The sequence below is a fragment of the Vulpes vulpes genome, chromosome 4, assembly GCF_048418805.1.
Source record: "Vulpes vulpes isolate BD-2025 chromosome 4, VulVul3, whole genome shotgun sequence".
Classification (NCBI taxonomy): domain Eukaryota; kingdom Metazoa; phylum Chordata; class Mammalia; order Carnivora; family Canidae; genus Vulpes; species Vulpes vulpes.
In genome coordinates this window covers 48871933-48890718 of record NC_132783.1, presented here as the reverse complement: position 1 = coordinate 48890718, position 18786 = coordinate 48871933, and the positions used below count along the sequence as shown (strand labels likewise).

The 18786-nt window shown below is 38.1% G+C and overlaps 1 protein-coding gene across 2 annotated transcripts in view; it reads left to right on the top strand.

Annotated features, from left to right (window-relative positions):
- Positions 1 to 13511, top strand: part of GRID2 (glutamate ionotropic receptor delta type subunit 2) — a 1472825-nt gene extending 1459314 nt beyond the window's left edge. Inside the window, exons 16-17 of one of the 2 annotated variants that reach the window (XM_072755651.1) lie at positions 2328 to 2385; positions 8562 to 13101. In XM_072755651.1, coding sequence (XP_072611752.1) covers positions 2328 to 2348 — 21 coding nt within the window. In that variant the 3' untranslated portion in view covers positions 2349 to 2385; positions 8562 to 13101. Of the gene's footprint in view, positions 1 to 2327; positions 2386 to 8561 lie in introns of both variants that reach the window. The other variant, XM_026015616.2, reaches the window with a different exon arrangement.
- Positions 13512 to 18786: the final 5275 nt, after the last annotated feature.

The window sequence follows — 18786 nt, the reverse complement described above, 5'->3', positions numbered from 1 at the left end:
TAAAAATTATGCAAACTCTCCAAGTCTGCCTCCTTTGTAAAATTAGAAATTTGGAATAGAGGATCCCTAAAGTCCCTCAAAATTGGTAGTGAGCTCAAAGGGGAACTGTACAAAATACCAGTCTATTGTTCCTTCGAAAAATATTTGTATCATATCCACACAGTCATATAAGGGAGAGGGGAGGGGATCCCTGGGTGGCTGGGGATCCCTGGATGGCTCCGGGGTTTGGCGCCTGCCTTCGGCCCAGGGCATGGTCCTGAAGTCTCAGGATCGAGTCCCATGTCGGGCTCCCTGTGTGGAGCCTGCTTCTCCTCTGTCTGTGTCTTGTCTCTGCCCCTCTCTCTCTATCTGTGTCTCTCATGAATAAATAAATAAAATATAAAAAAAAAAAGAGGGGGAGAGGGAAAGAACTAGAAACAAAAGACAAAAAATATTAAATTAAGCCAAGCAACTATATAAAATTTCAAATAATTGAATCATTTCACAATTCCAGTAGTGAAATAGGGGATGTGACCAGCTGGTAAATTTAATCAATAAAAGTAACCAATTAGTATTACTTGGGTAGATGTAATATTTCAAGTATATATCCTTTTACTCTATATGTAATAAAAAGTTTAATTTAAACTGATCAAATTCAGTCAACTAATTTCTAATCCATTTGCTATGTTTTGCTTCTGTTTAAAAAGAAAAATATTTGAAGGAGTTCATATCTGTTTCCCAAGAGGTTTCTCTAAACATCATTGTAATACTTTTCAGTGAGACACTAAATCTTATTTTAGTGACTAGTCAAATAAATGGAAAGCATTGCCAGGTCTAGAACTTGTCACTCTACTTTAAAAGGCTGAATTTCACTCAAATTTTCATATTTTAAAAAATAAATGCACTTTTATTGCCTGGGTTTGGATTATGAAGAGTATGTGTTACTTTGATACTTGGCACGCCAAACTCTGATGTCCCTTTGTGGGTCAAAGGAAACACCTCTACAGAAAGGAGGGAGGAGATAGAAAACAACTAACCATAGCAAGACAAGATTTCTGACACCATTAAACTATGTAATATGATAACTGGTGCAGGGCAGTGTGACACACAGCAATGATCCTGTGTAAACTGGGAGGTCCTGTGTGCATTGCTCCTTCAGAACTGTGGCTTTCATGGACGTTTATAAACAGGATGAGAATATTATGTAACACTTTGCATGCAGCCACTGCCTAAAGCTGGAGAGTGTTGCAACGTGTGATAGGCACCTATATATCTTATCAAATTTAGGATCAAATAATTTGGAAGCATTCAGTATCTAGAAATGTTACATAACATTAGACAGAAATGGATTAGTTTACATTGCATCAGAAAGATAAAAATACTTCTTTTGTACTCTTCTATGTGTAGTTGTATTCAAGATATGGTTTTTGTTTAAGTAAAACAAACTCATTGAACTATGGATAACATTTAAATGAGTATTGTGAATCCCCAGCCTTTTCTATTTTCAAAGAAATTTTTCTAATGTTACATATATATATTTGCATAAATATTCATAAATAGTAACTGAGGTGCATATGGAAGGAATTCAAGAGACACAGTAGTTATAAAAGCTATTTTATGTCTATTTCCAATTTTTTGAAACAATCCTCTCATATTATTGTTTAAAACATGTATTTGACCAATATTTGAATCATTGAATTATATCAATTCAATTGATATATCAATTCAATTAATATAAGAAAGACAGAAAGACAAATCATTTTCTGTCTTTCTTTTAAGCTGTAGATATAGAGGCCAAAGTAAAAAGAATAGGGGCAATTAGCTGGTTGACTTGTTATCTGAGCATAAAATATGTTGGGAAATGCTGAATGGATTCAATGATACCACTAATTATTTTCCTAGGGTGAATAGGTAATGTCATTAGCACAAACACATAAATACTGCTCAATACATTTACTAAACTGAATTTAATTTATTTGAAAATAATCAACTACTTGCTTATCAAATTTCCTTTTTTTCTCTAGATTCTTCAGCTGGTAGCATATTATTTTTCAGTAGGCCTAGCAACATGAGAGTGAACTCACTTATGCAAAAGTAAACTATACACTTAATTAATATAGATTGGTTCTCTAAACCAATCAAACAAACCAGATAATTACTAAATTTTTAGTTACCATGCTTTCCCAATTGTTTGGTTTTAAAAATAAAAGATTTCTCTTAGAGACTTGGGTAAAAATTGAACTTAACTATTATCTGAACACCTTAAAGCGGTAAGTTTGTATATGTTGTAAACTTAAACTGGATTGTTTTTCCTTATTTTCTGTTTGTTGTTTTTTTTTTATTTTCAGTTCCAAGTTCTAATTCAGTGACATAGTCCTGAAAGATTTGCCACATAAAGTATAATATGTGAGTAAACAGAGATATTTTAAATTAGACATAACACCATTTTATTAAATATTTTTAGTTTATGAACATAATGAAATACTGATATGGGATGTAAAATAATTAACTCCTCCTTCTATCTAGACTTTCTATTAATAATATAGATCATGCCTTCTAACAATAGTTTGACAATACTTACAGCAGCATTTCTTTCAACCTCAGGAATAAGTAAATAGAAAGTTAAAGCACTGCACTTTCTCACCTCATTTTTTAACAAATAGGACCATGTGTCATTGAAAATCTCAGCTTTGTTGATGCCATCACATCAGTGAAATGGAAACAAACTAATTTATAAATTATAGGGGAAATTTGATTAAACTAACAAATCTATAAATGCATAGAAACATATCTCAGGTTAAATTACTATCACCAGCTCCATCCAGGTTAAAATTCTCACCAAACACCTACCTCACTATTAAATTTTATATTATACATCCCTTTAGAATAATACTTGTGGAAAATATTGCACATTTGCCCCCCTTCTCATGTGTTCTGATCCTGTTTCAGAGAGAGAAAATCCAGCTTCTGGGCTGGAATCTTTCTGGCTGTTGCACAGTAGCCGCTTCAGACCTGTGTGCTATGTTTCCGATTCCTGGGAAGTTCTCTTTGCACAGGGCGTGCCCTGAAACACATCAAAAGAACCAAGTTCTACAAAAGAAAAAAGAAACTCAAGTAGGCTTGAACATACAAAGAGAGGGAGAAAGAGATGAGAAAGGGGCCAGGCAGAGTGTTGAATACAAAATGAGTTCAACCAACCCCAGGAGCTCTTCGCCACTTACATTTATCTTGTTCTGGGAGGGGGGCGTCAAAACCAGCCCTGACATAAACCACCCACTGCCATTGACTTTGACTCTATGTGTGAAGGAGTGAGTGTGTGTTTGTGTGTATGTGTGTGTGTGGTACATAAAAAGGAACAGATTTCATGAGGTATCCCTGTTACCTCACAAAAACTGAAAAGACAATGTTTAAAAACACGTATCACCAAAGTCCTAAGTAAATACATTTAGCATGATTTTGCATTTAACAAATCAATAGTATTTATATCAAAATCTTCTAATTGTGCATTGCTTTAACATCTTTGCTACAGTATTTGTATTGTACTTTCTGTGCTTGGTATCATAAAGCATGTGACATTTTGCATTTCTACCTGCAGTATCTTTTTAGACGTTTAATTTTCAGAGTTAGAGCTGATGGTCAAAATCTCTGCCACCAGATACATTCTGTATGATAATTTTTTTAAAAATTAAAATGTAAATGGTCCAAAAAGCTGAAAAATAAGAAGTCTATGCTAATTTTATCTTTGAAATTAATGCCCCAAAATCCTGATTCTGTGTTGTTTGAAAGTATATTCTAATTGATAAATCCCTTCAGATGATCATGTTCCTGAATGTCTGCACAAATTTTCTATAGCTAGAAAGTGTAATGTCAGGTTTGCCTACACTGCAGTTGTATAATGGAAAATGGCCTCTAAATTTTGGTGGCTTGGAGGTAAGTAAATTAGCAGTGAAGGGGAAGGGATGAACTTGCAAAAAGAGAGAGAGAGAGAGAGAGAGAGAAAATACTATCAAAAAGACTTTTCTTACTAGTAAGATTTTAAAACATTACATAAGAGGCACACTTAAAACTTCAACACAAGTTTTTGTTATCAAGAATGACCATTATAAATAGTAGATTCAAGATTGGTTTTGGTGCATAGGAAGCTATCATCTAATGTGCTGGTATTAATTTCCTAATACAGATCAGTTGAATTGTAGTGTGGATCTACAATAGTATCATACTTATTTTAATTTGTTGCTCACCTGAGTCTTTCTTATTTCTACCTCACTGTGTTTGCATTATTATTATGTCTCTATAGACTACTGATGGATTGTCATTATAATATAATTCTCACGTGTTGCTTTTGTTAATTAGTATTCAATACAAAAACTAAAAAAAAATTTAAAAGATTTTTGCACAAGGACATACGTGCATTTAGGTGAGTATGTGAAATTTTCTTGGTGGACTGTGCCAAGCAGTGCTCTGATGGCCTCACTTGAACAAAGAGCATTAGTCAGTCAGCAGTCTGGAAGGAAAAGGTAAAATCCCTGTGCCCATGCACAGCAGAAGTATATGGCTTTAACTCAAGTGATCTTTCAAACTCATTTACAGACTCCTTCTTAGTTGCAGCTTTCTTTCAGTTTCTTCAGCAAATAAAATAATTTAACATTTTAAACAGTAAGAGTTGAGGCAATCATGCTCAGCTCTGATACATCAGTAATAACAAAATTAAAATTATGTGATCTCAGTTTCATTTCTATGGTGAATTATCCAAAAAGTCCATTCAGAAAGAGAGCAAGAGAGAGAAACAGAAGTAATAAAGAAAAAAAAACTTATAATTCTGAATGTCGATAGCCCTTGTCCCAGTTTTTTTCTGCCTTCAAAATCAGCCCCTTTTCAAACCTGTCACACAAATTCACCATATGATTTTATGTGGTCACTTTTTTTGTTTGTGATGAGCCTGTAAACCATCACAAAGTGTAAAAGAAACAATGCGAACGCAGACAGAAGATTTTCCTAAAGATTAAAAACAAAAACAACATAGAACATTACATTCACCACATCGCAGCCAAATCCCAGGGGTAGTGTGTGATGTTTCCAGGCTGAACAAACTGTAGAGTATCACTGAGTTGGTCAAAGATAAAAAGAAAAGCACATCACAGCTTTTACGTGGCCCTCTGAATTCTGCAGGTCAAATAATTCACTCTAAACTGCAGGCTTTACAAGCTTGAAGGTCAGTCAGTCTCGACCCTGGATGTCATGGTGCTCTTAGCAGGCAGCAACTTGCCTTGGGTAATGCCCTCAGAGGGTATTTACTGGCTTCCTACAGTACTCTGTCCTCTCAGAGGGAAATCCTCTTCTACGTGACTGATGGGACTGTATTTTAAGCAATACATGAACAGACCATTTGAAAAACTGATCATTTATTAAATCAAGCTCCAGCACTTAGAGATATGTTAGTTGTTCCATTGATATATTTCATGATCATCTCAAAATTCAAATACCCCAAACCAGTCTCTTGTCTTCTATTCATATTTCTATCTGTCTAAAGAGCACTCATCCCGCCTCCAGAGGTGGCCGGGGCTAGGAGGATAGGCCCTGAGGTGGGCCTGCTACTTATTAGAGTGTGACTTTGAACACATCTCTAGACTTCTCTGAACTATTTCCCTATCAGAACAATAGAGATGATAATTGTTCTCATTTGATACAATTGTTGTGGAGATTAAATGAGATTGAATTAGAAATTAAACCAAGGTGCTTGATGCAACCTATAACAGTGATTCAATAAATCTTTATTATTACAAAATAATCTTTGACTAATGTTTCTTGATTGTTCACACCGGCCAACTCCAGAGACTCATTCACTTGGTATCTGTGCCTTTTTCCCTTACATTCTTAGTGCTTGGTTCTAGACTCTTATCTCCTCATAACTAGACTGCTTTAGTCTATAATAATTTCAATAAAATTTCTTATCATCTAGCTCATTTTTATTTTTATTTCATTCCAACATATATGTCACTGCCAGTTTGAGTTTTTATAAGTAATGCTTTCAGCAGTTCTGTCTACTGCTGTTAAAAATCTTTCCTGTTTCCTTTTTCCTATTCCTCTGCCTTCAAGAGCCTACACATTTCAGATTCTGCTCAATCTATTCATTATTCCCTGATGGAAAAATCAGTTTGCTCTAGACAATTTTCTGCTGTATAATTTTTCTCAGTGTAACACAGTATTATTTGCCACTCTATTTCTCGCTTCTAGGGGTCATAGAGACTGAAAAGTTTGTGTACTTTTGCCCTTAATTAAAAATACCCTCGGGCAGTCGCCTTCAGCCCAGGGCAGGATCCTGGAGACCTGGGATGCAGTCCCATGTTGGGCTCCCTGCATGGAGCCTGCTTCTCCCTCTGCCTGTGACTCTGTCCCTCTCTCTGTGTCTCTCATGAATAAACAAATGAAATCTTGAAGAAAAAAAAAAAAAACCTTGAACTTATCAGAATTCTAGCCATCCCCACAAAATCAGTTCTACCTTCTCACAATTTCTTCCTTCTTTATTCCAGTACTTGAGCTTTTCCTCTGGAGCTACTATAAGTCTGTATTATTTAATTTAGTGGTTGGTTATATGGAATCTTCAGGTCTTGGATACTGTTTTGTATATAATAGACATTTCCCTAAGATCCCAGGCTATTAAGGGCAGAATTCATGTCATATACAAGTGTACTTCTTATTTTCCAAAGAACCTAACTTAATTCTAAGACAACTAGAGTAATAAATAACTAGTAATTGATTAATTATTTACTTTTCATGGGGAAAAATGTGTATTTTTTAAGTGACTGGTTTTTTCACGTGTTTTTCTAGTCCACGGTTTCCTAAACTTTGTGCTATGTAGCACTAGTTCTCCACAACGCTCAAAAACTCAACTCATGTTGAAATGTTGGGGAAATACTGAGTTAAAATAGTTAAATTAGTTTGTTTACTGCAATACTTCCCAGGGCTTTATAACTTGTATAATTTAAGGCTTCAAGAATGGTAAATAGTAAGCAGTATTTCCCAAATCCACTTAGTGATCAAACCCACTTCCTGGAATTTGTGTTCACAGGGTTCAGTCTGAGGAATTTGGATGTTGTGTAAAGCCTATGGAACAGATTTCTATCTTTAGCTCAAACCATTTGCATAACTGAAATAACTGGGTTTTTTAAATGTAATTAACTGGCCACTGCCATCAATCTCCTAACACTATTAGAGACACTTAGGTTTCTCTAAATTCTAGAATGTTAGCAAAGATTTTGATAGATATAAAACCTGGGCACAAGTTTTCCTAACAAAGAGGCAAGGATCACACTAATGCCTTCAGAAGCAGTTCTAAGTTAAAAATCATGATCTATGCCTAGGTTCAAGGCTACTGCTATTGATCTAAATTTTTATGATTCTCTTATTTAATGGCTAAATTATGAGGTCTACACCTTAGGTTTCAAGAAAAAGGGAAGTCCCTTACTTAAGAGCACATATTTAATCATCAATAGTTGAATGAATATAGAAGGTGTGATATAGACATATAGATATATATACAATGGAATATTAGCCATGGGAAAAAAAATACCTTGCCATTTGCAACAACATGGATGGGCCTAGAGGGTATTATACTAAGTGAAATAAGTCAGACAGAGAAAGACAAATACTATATGCTTTCGCTCATTAATGGAGCCTGAAAACAAGACAAATGAACAAACAAACAAAACAATAGGACCAGACTGGTAAATACAGAGAAGAAACTGATGGTTGCTAGAGGGGAGGGAGTGTGGAGGGATGGGAAAAATGGGTGAAGGGGAGTGGGAGGTACAGGCCTCCCACTATAGAATGGATAAGTCATGAAAATGAAAGGTACAACATAGGGAAATGTAGTCAATGGTATTGTAATAGCATTGTATGGTGACAGATGGTAGCTATGCTTGTGGTGAGCATTGCATGATGTAGAATCATGTTGAATCACTATGTTGTACACTTTAATATAAGAGTGTGTGTCAACTATACTTCAATTTTTTTAAAAAAAAAAGAGCACATATTTAAATACGTAGGTTCGAATGTACTGAGCAATATCAAATCCAATTAGTGATCACAACTTTAATAGGTTTTATATCACCATTGCTATTAGTTGTAAAAGCTTATGTGTGGTCAGAAACTAGTAACTAAGTCAAGACCTAAGGAAACAGGTTGCAGGATATTACATGTAATTGTAGATCCACACCGACTTTGACTCTGTGTGAGGGTGATACTCACTTTGTCCTCTGGTGAAGATATCCTAGGCCTTATCCAGTCCAGTGTAACCTACCAATGCATCCTAATCCAGACCTGGCTGAACTCCAAGGCCCTCCCTTAAACAGGTTCTAGTGAACCAGCAGTTAGTATACCCTGCTTTCTGATGGCTGCCGGGAGTCCAGAAAACCTACGAAGCCCAACATGGGAGGTTTGCAATGGCTGTAATCATGCTCCACTTTGTTTACAATGGACCTTTAAAGTGGAGCCAATGCCTTGTAAGTAGTGGTAGAACCATGGAAAGCCAAACCTTGCCTGAAATCAACCTTGATGTGACCTTATGCTTTGTTTTCCCACAGGCTTCATCCCTGCAGAATGAAACTACAACATCTGAAAGAAGGAATGCTTGGCCATTAAGGCCATGTTTGAAACTTGGCGCCAATACCTGGAGAAGCCAAGCATCCAGTCATGGCCTGCACCAATCATCACAACTGGGAGGTCCTCTGGATGATCCGTAACCTCTACCAGCACCACAGCTGCTGATCTCTTTCCCACCTACTGATTTCAGGACCGGATAGATCCTGAATACCCAAAACTGGTGAGCTAATGTACTATATCCTAAATTAAAAATTCTTATTCAGTCCAAGGAAGTTGAACTCACCAGGTTGTGACACCCAAACAATCTTTGTTGTAACCCACTTAGAGAAGAGCAACAACAGGACTGCCATTTCAACCAAAGGTTATGGGTCTTGCCCAAGCCAACCCATTAGCCTTGGAGGGATGCTTCTATGCAGTGGACTTCTTGTCTATGTGTCCTGGTCGGGAGCATTCACACTGAGGTCCAAGTCTGTACTATAGCAGCTTTGTCCTCCAGTTTCTACCTATTTAAGATACACCACAGTCTCAACTGTGGGTCTCGGGACTTCTGATGGCCAAGTGTTCAGGAAGATATGGAGGACCAAGGAGAATGTGTCTTGGCAAAGCAGAAAAAGACACAGGCCTTTTCCAACCCTATTGAAATACTGGTGATTGTGATGAATCATCTTTGGAGAATTATGTCACAGAGCTCTGTCCATATTACTAAAACAACATTATCTTCACATTTGTCCAAATGATCCACTTTTCTCTATGCTAAGGGACATTGCCTCGCCCCCAGTGGCCATCAAATATCTGCATTCTGCATGGATCCCTGGCTAATGCAGAGCCTCCTGTTTGAGTCCACATCTAGCAAATTTGTCATTGTAGATAAAGATCACTTGGATTATGAGATTACACTCTGGAATAGCAGTGCCATGTATACTACCCACCACCAAAATAACTGAGTATTCTCTATACCTGGCCCCATATTCATCTATAATACCTCTTCCATGCCAATCAATCTCTTACAAGTAAAATGTGGAAGCACCCCATAAAACATCTCAATCCCTCTTGAATTCAACCAGTTTTTATTGAGGACCTATCATGTGCTCAGTACCATATCAAATTCTGAGACTACAATGATGAATGAGTCATAGTGCTTGCCCCTAATGAGTTTACATTCCAATGGGGATGTCAGACAATTAAACAGCATGGTGAGTGCTAGAGCATTGTAATGATGGCCATGAGAATTCCCTCATCTCTGTTCTTTGACCACCCAAGGAGCTCCTAGTTGCCCAGGCTGATTCACAGATGATCTCCTAATATGCCAAAGCAACCCACAAGATTCAAGCCAACAAGCAACAGTCCCCAGGGGACCCCCTGCAAGTGGTGATCCTATGGATTCTGGTTACTAATGTATTATTTCTAAATCACCTGACTTTTGAACAAGTTAGATGCTCACTTACTAAGCGCCTTCTCATGTCATCAAACAGGTAGCCATCAGATTGTAGCTGCTCATAGGTGGAATCAGGCTGTAAAGTTAGAAAATGTGGCTTCAAGCTTGGGTCCTGGCACTATTATGACTGTGGGCAAATCACTTAAACCCTTTGGTCTTTGGTGTCTTTCTTTGCAAAATAAAAATAAAAACATTATATACTGTACCTACCTCACAGGGTTGTTGTGAGAATCAAGTGAAAATGTTTGTGAAAGCACTTTGTAAACTTTGTTATTTTTGATCACCGCATTTCTCATGGGTTCTTTCTTCTCCCTACCAAATACAATAGTATAACCTACCAGAAGGATGTACTATCACACCAGCCCCCCATGCAAGTGAATGATACAAAGAAGATAAAGTACATGCCCTCCTGGATATCTGGTTTCAGTATGGGAATTCTGATGCCTCACAAGATGACAAGTATAGAAGCCACAGGACCAAAGCCCTATCGCCATATAGACATTCCACCATTAACACTTGACTGGACCCAGATACTGGTCAGCCCTCTTAAGGGAAGGCTTTCCCCAGAACCCATTGTAAAGAACTTATTATTGGCCCCAGATAACTAACCAGACAACAATAATTCAGGGAATCACCTGGGCTCTAGCTGCCAAAGGAATCACCAGCCACTCCAGTGGGGAACATGCCTCCCAAGATAGAGCAAGAAGACTTGGTGAAAGGAGACACTGACTCAAACAAAATACAAGCCATCCTTACCACATGACTATTCTAGTTGGGCTGGCAAGAGAAACTCCTAGGCATTCATTTAAAGCAAAGATTTGGTGACACATTTCTTCTTTAAGCACAGTCTTTCCCTCAAGCCAAACTGGCTCTTGCGTTTCTGATTTTGACTTGTCTGTTCCCTGTCTGTCCAACAGACATGTGCTGAGATGTACTCAGGGGCTTGCAAGTCTTATATGTTCCTCTTACACACACACACACACACACACACACACAGCCCAATGAGGAATCTCACACATGTTTCCTATGCTACCCCCATAGCCAAGCCCTAACCTGACCTTCTATTTCTGCTGAGTCAAAATGGATTCTAGACTGGCTGATCAAATTTGAGCTCCATCTCATTGAAAGTCTATCCCAGGTTGGAACGCTGACTGTATTTCAGTCCTGGATAGAAGTTTAAATAGAGCACTTATGGAGCCATTGATACCCAGAAATCCTTTAAGAAAAAAAAAATTGATTTTTGCCTTCTACTTCGAATACACCACCTCCTTCAAAACTAAGAACATATTAGCATGTGCCTCCAGGATTAGCATGAAGTTTCTGTAATAGATCTCCTGAGTGAAGAGAATGATGATTACGTTACAAAAGATCAGACAGGATTGGCATCCCACAAGCTCTGGAGTAAGATCGTCAGCCTAAAATATAAAATTTCAACTATAATCCATTCTTCAGTTTCCTGGAGCAAGGAAAGAGATTTATAGGAAAAATGTCAATTCAATGTTTGTATCACTTTTCAATGTTTATATCAATTTTAAAATATTTTTAAATGTAATGAAAAATAATTCACAATTTCCTCTTTGCCATTATGTCAGAATAGTGATCTAATCCAGAAACCTGATGAGCTGAGAAATTCCCAGATCTTTTCTTAAGGTTCTACTATTCAATTTTCATTTTCAATACTTGTAATTTTTTTACATTAAAACAGTGTCTTTTAGTTTACAATCACTACTTGTTGTGGGAAGGGAGCCAGAGAGACTCAGAGCACCAGCCACCCAAGGTCAGAGGCACTGAGCCAAAGGACCCAGCAAAGAGAGGCCCAAGCCAAGAAGAAAAGCTGTTGCTGAAATGACAGACCAAGCATATGAAATAAGATGATCTCCAGGTCATGGTAGTTGAGAAAGAAGAATAGACAGATCCAAACTGGGAAGCAGATTAAGATGTTGGAGTTAGTATCAGGACGGGTACAGCCGGGCAAGAGAAGGAGTCACCTCTGCCACACGTTGTCTGTCTCACAGCAGCTTTTCCTGTGAGTCCTAATATTAGAGCCTAGTTTTGCAGAAGTAAAATCCTCAGTATCACTGATGTCACTTACAGAGCCAGCCCCAAATAGAAAACTTTCCTTACCCACAGGCATGCTTTTTGCCATCTTGGTTGATAGAATTTTCTTTTTCAGAGATTTTTAGTTTTGTCATAAATCTTTGATAAGTTATTTTATCAATAAAAAATAAATAATAACACTCAATAAATAATTTCCCTGGTGGAATTCCAGTTCCTTCTTTGGTGATTAAAAATTGGTGATTAAAAAGAATTATTTTCATTGATAGTTTGCCTGCCCTTGCATGGCCAAAGCCCTACAGGACAGAAAGAACATTCTAACAAAGATTACACGTAAGTGAGCCAGAAACAATTACAATGAAACACTAGGCAGGGGTAGGCAGAGGGATGTCTGACAGTGACACATAGCTTAACCTTAGTCTGCAAATTGTACCTCTCTTTCAAAAGTCACAGGCGATCAACTCTCCCACTGCCACGTCAAGACACAGAGACTGCCCAGTGAAAGACAGACAGACAGACAGGATAGAAAAGAATAATGCAGGCAGCATTTTGCAGAAAGAGGTAGCTGGATGCAGAGACCAGCCACTCCCCATGGCCCGCAGTAGTGCCAGGTTTTTCAGAGAACTCACATTAGACGTTCCAGCAGTACATGGAACCAGGCCAGTAGTCACAACAGTGGAGAGAGCAGGGACATTTCTGTAATTAAAGACTGAACCCAGCACACTTTCAAACAGACGAAGAACTCTCTACTATGGGCAACAAGCAACTGATTTTGTTGAGGTGAATGTTCTTACTGAACCTGGTAAATCATGAATAAGTGTGCAAGTAAAGGACATCAGTGGATTACAGCCCTTTGGTTAAGAATAAAGAAGATAATTTGAACAGTACTGGGAGAACCTGATCCACGAGCTCCCTAACAGGAGAGACTGGAAGTTGCTAACAGAGGAGTATAGTTGTGTGTTCTTTTTCCAAAATGCCATGTATACAGTTATGCCTAACCTGACTGCCTAGTAAATTGCAAATGGTTCTTATCTTTTGTGTGAGTTCAATTCTTCTCTATTGAGTCTTTTCACAGTCTTTATAAAATCCAGAGTTTATTAAGAACTTTCACAGTTAACAGAATACCTGTTAGTATATGAAACAGACACTGATAATTGCCTGCAATATTCTAGAATGACCTAGCCAAATAAGCAACTCTTCTTTACTTAATAAAATTATTTTAAACTGAATAGGTATAAATAATATCAGGAAAACGTAATACTTTCTATTAGAGCAGTTTGATCCCAAACTTCCCATCTTCCATTTGCCTACAAACAAAACAAAATTTCTGGAAGCTGAAAATCTACATTGGCAGTTTTATTTTCTTACTAGATACAAAATGTGGCAGTAACTAAACCATTTTTTGAAGGAACTAATAAAGTTGAAGTTAAACTGCTCGAAAGCATTCTTTCTTTTGATTTATGTTGACTGAGAACCATTCGTGTTCCAGACAATGTGTTAACACAGTGGGCAAAATCAGAGAGGTCACACTCTGGGTCGGAGAATGATATTAAATAAATAATCATACCAAGGAGTGAATGTGTAATTACCAACTGAGGTTGAATTCCTAAGGAAAGGAATAAGACACCATAAGAGTATATGACAAAGAACACTGACCTAGTTCCAAAGGCTTACTGGAAGAAATAAAAACCTCAAGCTAAAGTAAGAACAAGGAGTGGAAGTTTAGAGAGGGAGGTAGGGAGTAGAGAACATCTCAGACAGGGAACAGCAGTGATTCTTCTGTGAGAGAAAGTTCATCTGATGACTGAAACTCCAATGGCTGAGAACTGGCAGCAGGTCCAAGGAACTGGAGCCCAAAAGCGAAGGTAAGAGGGGAAGGAGTTGAGTTATAAAGATGGGTATTCTCCAAGCTAGGCAGTCTTCCAGACCACACGAAGGAACTCAGTCTGCAGCCAAAGAAAATTCAGAAGCTGTTGCAGGTTTTTCCAAGAGCCATATCTTTACATTTTTTGTTGTGTCGTACACAGAGAGAGTACTCAATGTATACGCATTGAATAAATTCAGGAAAGCTTTCCTCCCCAAAAAAGATCCCGGGGAACTGTTATTACATTATCCTAAATTGAATTGATGATCAGAACTCATTACTCAGAAGCTTCCACTTCAAGAGGCATTCTGAGCTATACTCCAGGGGTGCCGAGAGTACCGCAGCCTTCTCCTGTGTGTGTGCAGGAGTTCTGAAGAGCTTTAAAACAGATCCAAGCACTGTCCCAATTGACAATAGTACAGATGAAAATATTTTGGAAGTTTCCATGACAGTAAGCGAAGGGATCATCAGTATTTACTCCTCTACAAGGGGCAAGGGTTCAATTTAGAATGTTAAGAGGTAGCAGCAAAGGAGCCTTAGAAATGCAGCGCTGCTGCAAGTTGTATACACACCAGTAGCAGCAATAGGTGGCGGTCTCTGCTCCGTGGACCCTTCCCTCATCACTGCCTTCAGACATACCCGGGGAAGCCAGCAGCAGTGCATCTCTTCTTGGCTTTCCCTGAAAACTAAGGGGCAGGCCTTCTCAGTTCTGCTAAGTCAATGATCACTTGTCCATCATTTCCATTTTGTAAAAATCTGTTGACATCTTTCATTTGTTATGGTCTCTTCAGTTAGTCTCTTTGTTCTGTGGGTTTATGCCTTTTGTGTCCTTTTTCTTGTCGCATTGATGTTTGAGGAGGGCAACTGTGTGTTCAATCAGAAATAATTAACTGAAACTTTCTTATTGTTTTAATTTGCATTTCCTGGTTGAATAGGTTTTTCATCTTTATGGACCATTTCTACTGTTTCTTCATGAATTACTGGCTCTTATCTTTTGGCTATTTTTCTATCAGGAACTAGTCATTTTCTTATCGATTTTAATAGTTCCTCTTTCTATTGTGTCTGTTAACTTACTGTGTGTAAAATTTGTTGCAAATATTTTTCCAGTTGTCATTTACTTTTAACTTTTTATGATTTTTGTACATGGAAAGGGTTCTTTTAATTTTTATGTACCACAGTTTGTGAAACTCCTTAATTATTAAAAAGCATTATTAATTTTAAATTATTTAATTAATTGTTGGATTATTACATCTCTCAGTGTTTTATGCATTGAAAACCCTTACTTAGCTTGACATCAGTAAAACACTTACTTTTGTAATCTTCAGATGTGTCTTCATATTTTTGTATTTAACTTTTAATCCATCTGGAATTTTTTTCACAGAGTACAAGGAGAGATTTTTTTTAAATAATTGAGAAATATAGATGTACACCATCAACAATATGAAATGCACTCCTACTAAATTGTCAGGTACATTTTAACAAAAAATTGAGAAGCAAATACTCATTACACCACATCCTGAATCCTTGTCTAAAAATCTACTTCTGGAAGAAACTGAACTAAAATAATTCATACTGGAAATGGCCCAGGAAGTATAACCTGAGATGGATTTCTGGAATTGGATCACTCACCGACCAGATAGTAACAGAGACCAGTGGGTTGTGATAGCCCCTGTCATGCTATAAGGCCACTATTATGAAGAGTCTCTTCAATCCTGAATTAGGACAGCATGCGGGAGGAAGGGGATAAATAAGGTTTATGCTATATCTCCACCATTTGAGAGATATGGCAGCAGTGGTTGTCATAAAAGACAGCTATGGTAGGTCATTATGAAGTTCCATAATTGTGCCACTGAAAGAAAATGGTGGGATCAAATCTGCCAACCAACTCAGAACACAACACAACATAAAATCCAGAAAACGTCTATGACACCCACTTTAACTGCAGCCAGAGGGCACTACGGGCTGGAAATCAGGCCTGATTGGGAGAGTAGCAGAACTGCGGGAAGGCTCACTACATAGCCCTGGCAAAGGTACTATGCCAAGATGCCTCACATGACAGTCCTTGCCTTTGTCCCAGATTTGGCCCACCTTTCCAATAGTTTATAGGCATAAATCTAGGGTCAAGTTCCAGTATGGCCCACTTCGGCAAGTGCTTTTCTTTTTTGGATGCAAAGGAAATATTCATCAAAAGTACTGCAATACCTAGAGGAAGTATTTAACTCAGGATTTAATGTTCTAGAAGTCCAAATATTATGCGAGAATAGGTTTCTTAAACTTGAGAGAAGCACTGACCTATAGTAAATAAGGTAGAAATGCCAGAACAGCTTTACGAGTTTTAGATGAGTATATGCCTGAATATTTAATGCTTAAGACTAGAGAATCCATTGGCTGACTATGTTTCCCAGCAGAGCCCAAAAGAAACTCTTCACCCACTCAAAAAGGAAAGCGCTAGCATGAGGACACTGGCATGGTTGAGAAAATTCAGTGACTTTTGAAGTCAGATGTATAGTTGGGAAAGTTGCCATGGAATGAGCTCATCAGTGTGAACGGAATGATAGGATTCTAGAATTATTATTCCAGAAGCCAGGTGGTATCACTTAAATGTCAGAGGTATGGTGAATGCAATTACTACATCAGAAAGTAAAGCCAGAAAGGGAATGCTGGGACCCTGACAGAGATCTGTGGCAATAGCTAATAGACCACAGTGCTTCTAGAGGGCACAATAGGTGGTAATGTGGTAAGCTGAATAAACCCACCCCCAAAGACATCCACATCCCAATCTCCTGGAACCTGTGAATATGTTACCTTACGTAGTAAAAGAGACTTGCAATGTGATTAAGAATCTTGAGATGGGGCAATCATCCTGCATTATCTGTGTGTGCCCAGTATAATCACAAGAATATTTATAAGGTAAAGGAGGCAGGAGGCAGAGTCAGAGATGGGGATGTGACCACAGAAACAGAGGCCAGAGAGATTTAAAGATGCTATGCTGCTGGCCTTGAAGATGGAGAAAAGAGCCATGAGTCAAGATGTGCAGGCAGCCTCTAGAAGTTGGAAAAGGCAAGAAAACACATTCTCCCTTAGAGTCTCAAGAAAGAACATGGCCTTACTGACACCTGGATTTGGGCCCAGTGAAACTGATTTCAAACCTTTAATCCTGCAACACTAAGGTATATACTCATGTGGTTTAAAGCCATTGTGTTTGTAGAAATTTGTTGTGATGGTTAGTTTTACATATTGACTTGGCTAAGCTGTAGTACCCAGTTGTTCAATTAAATGCTAATCTAGGTGCTGCTGTGAAGGTATTTCATAGATGTGGTTAATACCTACAGTTTCAAATACTTCAAGTAAAAGAGATTACCCTCAACAATGTAGGTAGGCCTCAACCAGTTAGTTGGAGGCCTGGAGAGCAGGAATTGAGGCTTCCCATAGAAAAAGCACTGCTGCCTCAAGCCTGCAGTATTAATTCCTGCCTGAATTACAGGCTCCTAGCCTGCTCTACAGAGTTCACATTTGCCAGCCCCCACACTCTCATGAGCCAATTCCTTAAAATACATAAATGTATATATATAAACTCACCTATCAACTCTGCTTCCATGGATAACCCTGACCAAAACATTTGTTATAATAGCAAAAGGAAATGAATACAGGGAGCTAACAAGAGTAGTGTTTGATCTACATAAATAGAGAAGATCAAAAGTAGGTAGGCTGAAGTTTGATATTAGGCATCAGAAACAATTCACTAAACTTTTCCTGGTTTCTACACTTGTGCAAGTTTGAGCCAATCCATGGAAAGGGATATTCAATTCCCCTAGGGACTCCTCCAATCCTTTTGCAAATGGACCCAAACTAGCTATACCTGGGAAAGAAAAATACACAGAATATTGAAGGTTCTGTTGGATACAGGTTGTGAGGTGACACTGATACCAGGAGAACCAAAACGCTATCATAGATGTTTGTTACAGTGAGAGCATAGGAAGTCCAGGTGACAAATGGAATCCTGCCCAACTTTGTCCAACAGGAGTGCAGTGGGTACAAGTGCTGTGGTCATTTTTAAGTCCCTAAGGGCATAGGTTAGATGAATATGATTGGCAGCTGTCAGAAAGCTCACATCTGCACTCTAAACCTTGGATTAAAAGCCATGGTGGCAAAAGAAGCCAAGTGAAAGTCTCTGAAAATGCACCCCTCCAAAATCAGGAAAATGGACATACTGAATAGAAGTACAGAGATTTAGTATCATGCGAAGGATGGAAGAGGAGCTGTCTCCATCTATCGGCCTGACACTTGCAAAAATCAGATGGATCGTGGCAGATGAGGGTGGACTACTGTGATCCTAACCAAGTGGTAGTTCCGATCTCAGCTGCTACTTATGCACTTATTCTGTAATTATTGATCCGTTGGATTTACCAGGAAGGATGATTAGAAGCAGTTTACGTTCACTTGGAATGAACAATGGTACATTCAAGATCTTAACCAACAATAGTATTAATATTCTAGTGATAAAGGAACCTCAATTATTTGGACCTCTTGCAGAACATCATAGTGATCCTTCTACTGATGACATACTTTTAATTGGACCTGGAAAGCAGACAATGGCTTTATAAAAAATGCCCTTGTGAGGCATATGTTGCCCAAGGGGGTGGGAGATAGACCCTACAAATACATAAGATCCTTCTAAACTAGTGATGATTTTAGAATTATATTATTCCTTGCACCTTTTGCCACTAAGAAAAGTATAATGACAGATAGACCTCTTTGGATTTAGGAGAAAGTACGTGCCATATTTAGAAATATAGCTCTGACTTATCAGTTGACTCATGCAGCAACTAGTTTTGAGTAGGGCTTTGTAGCA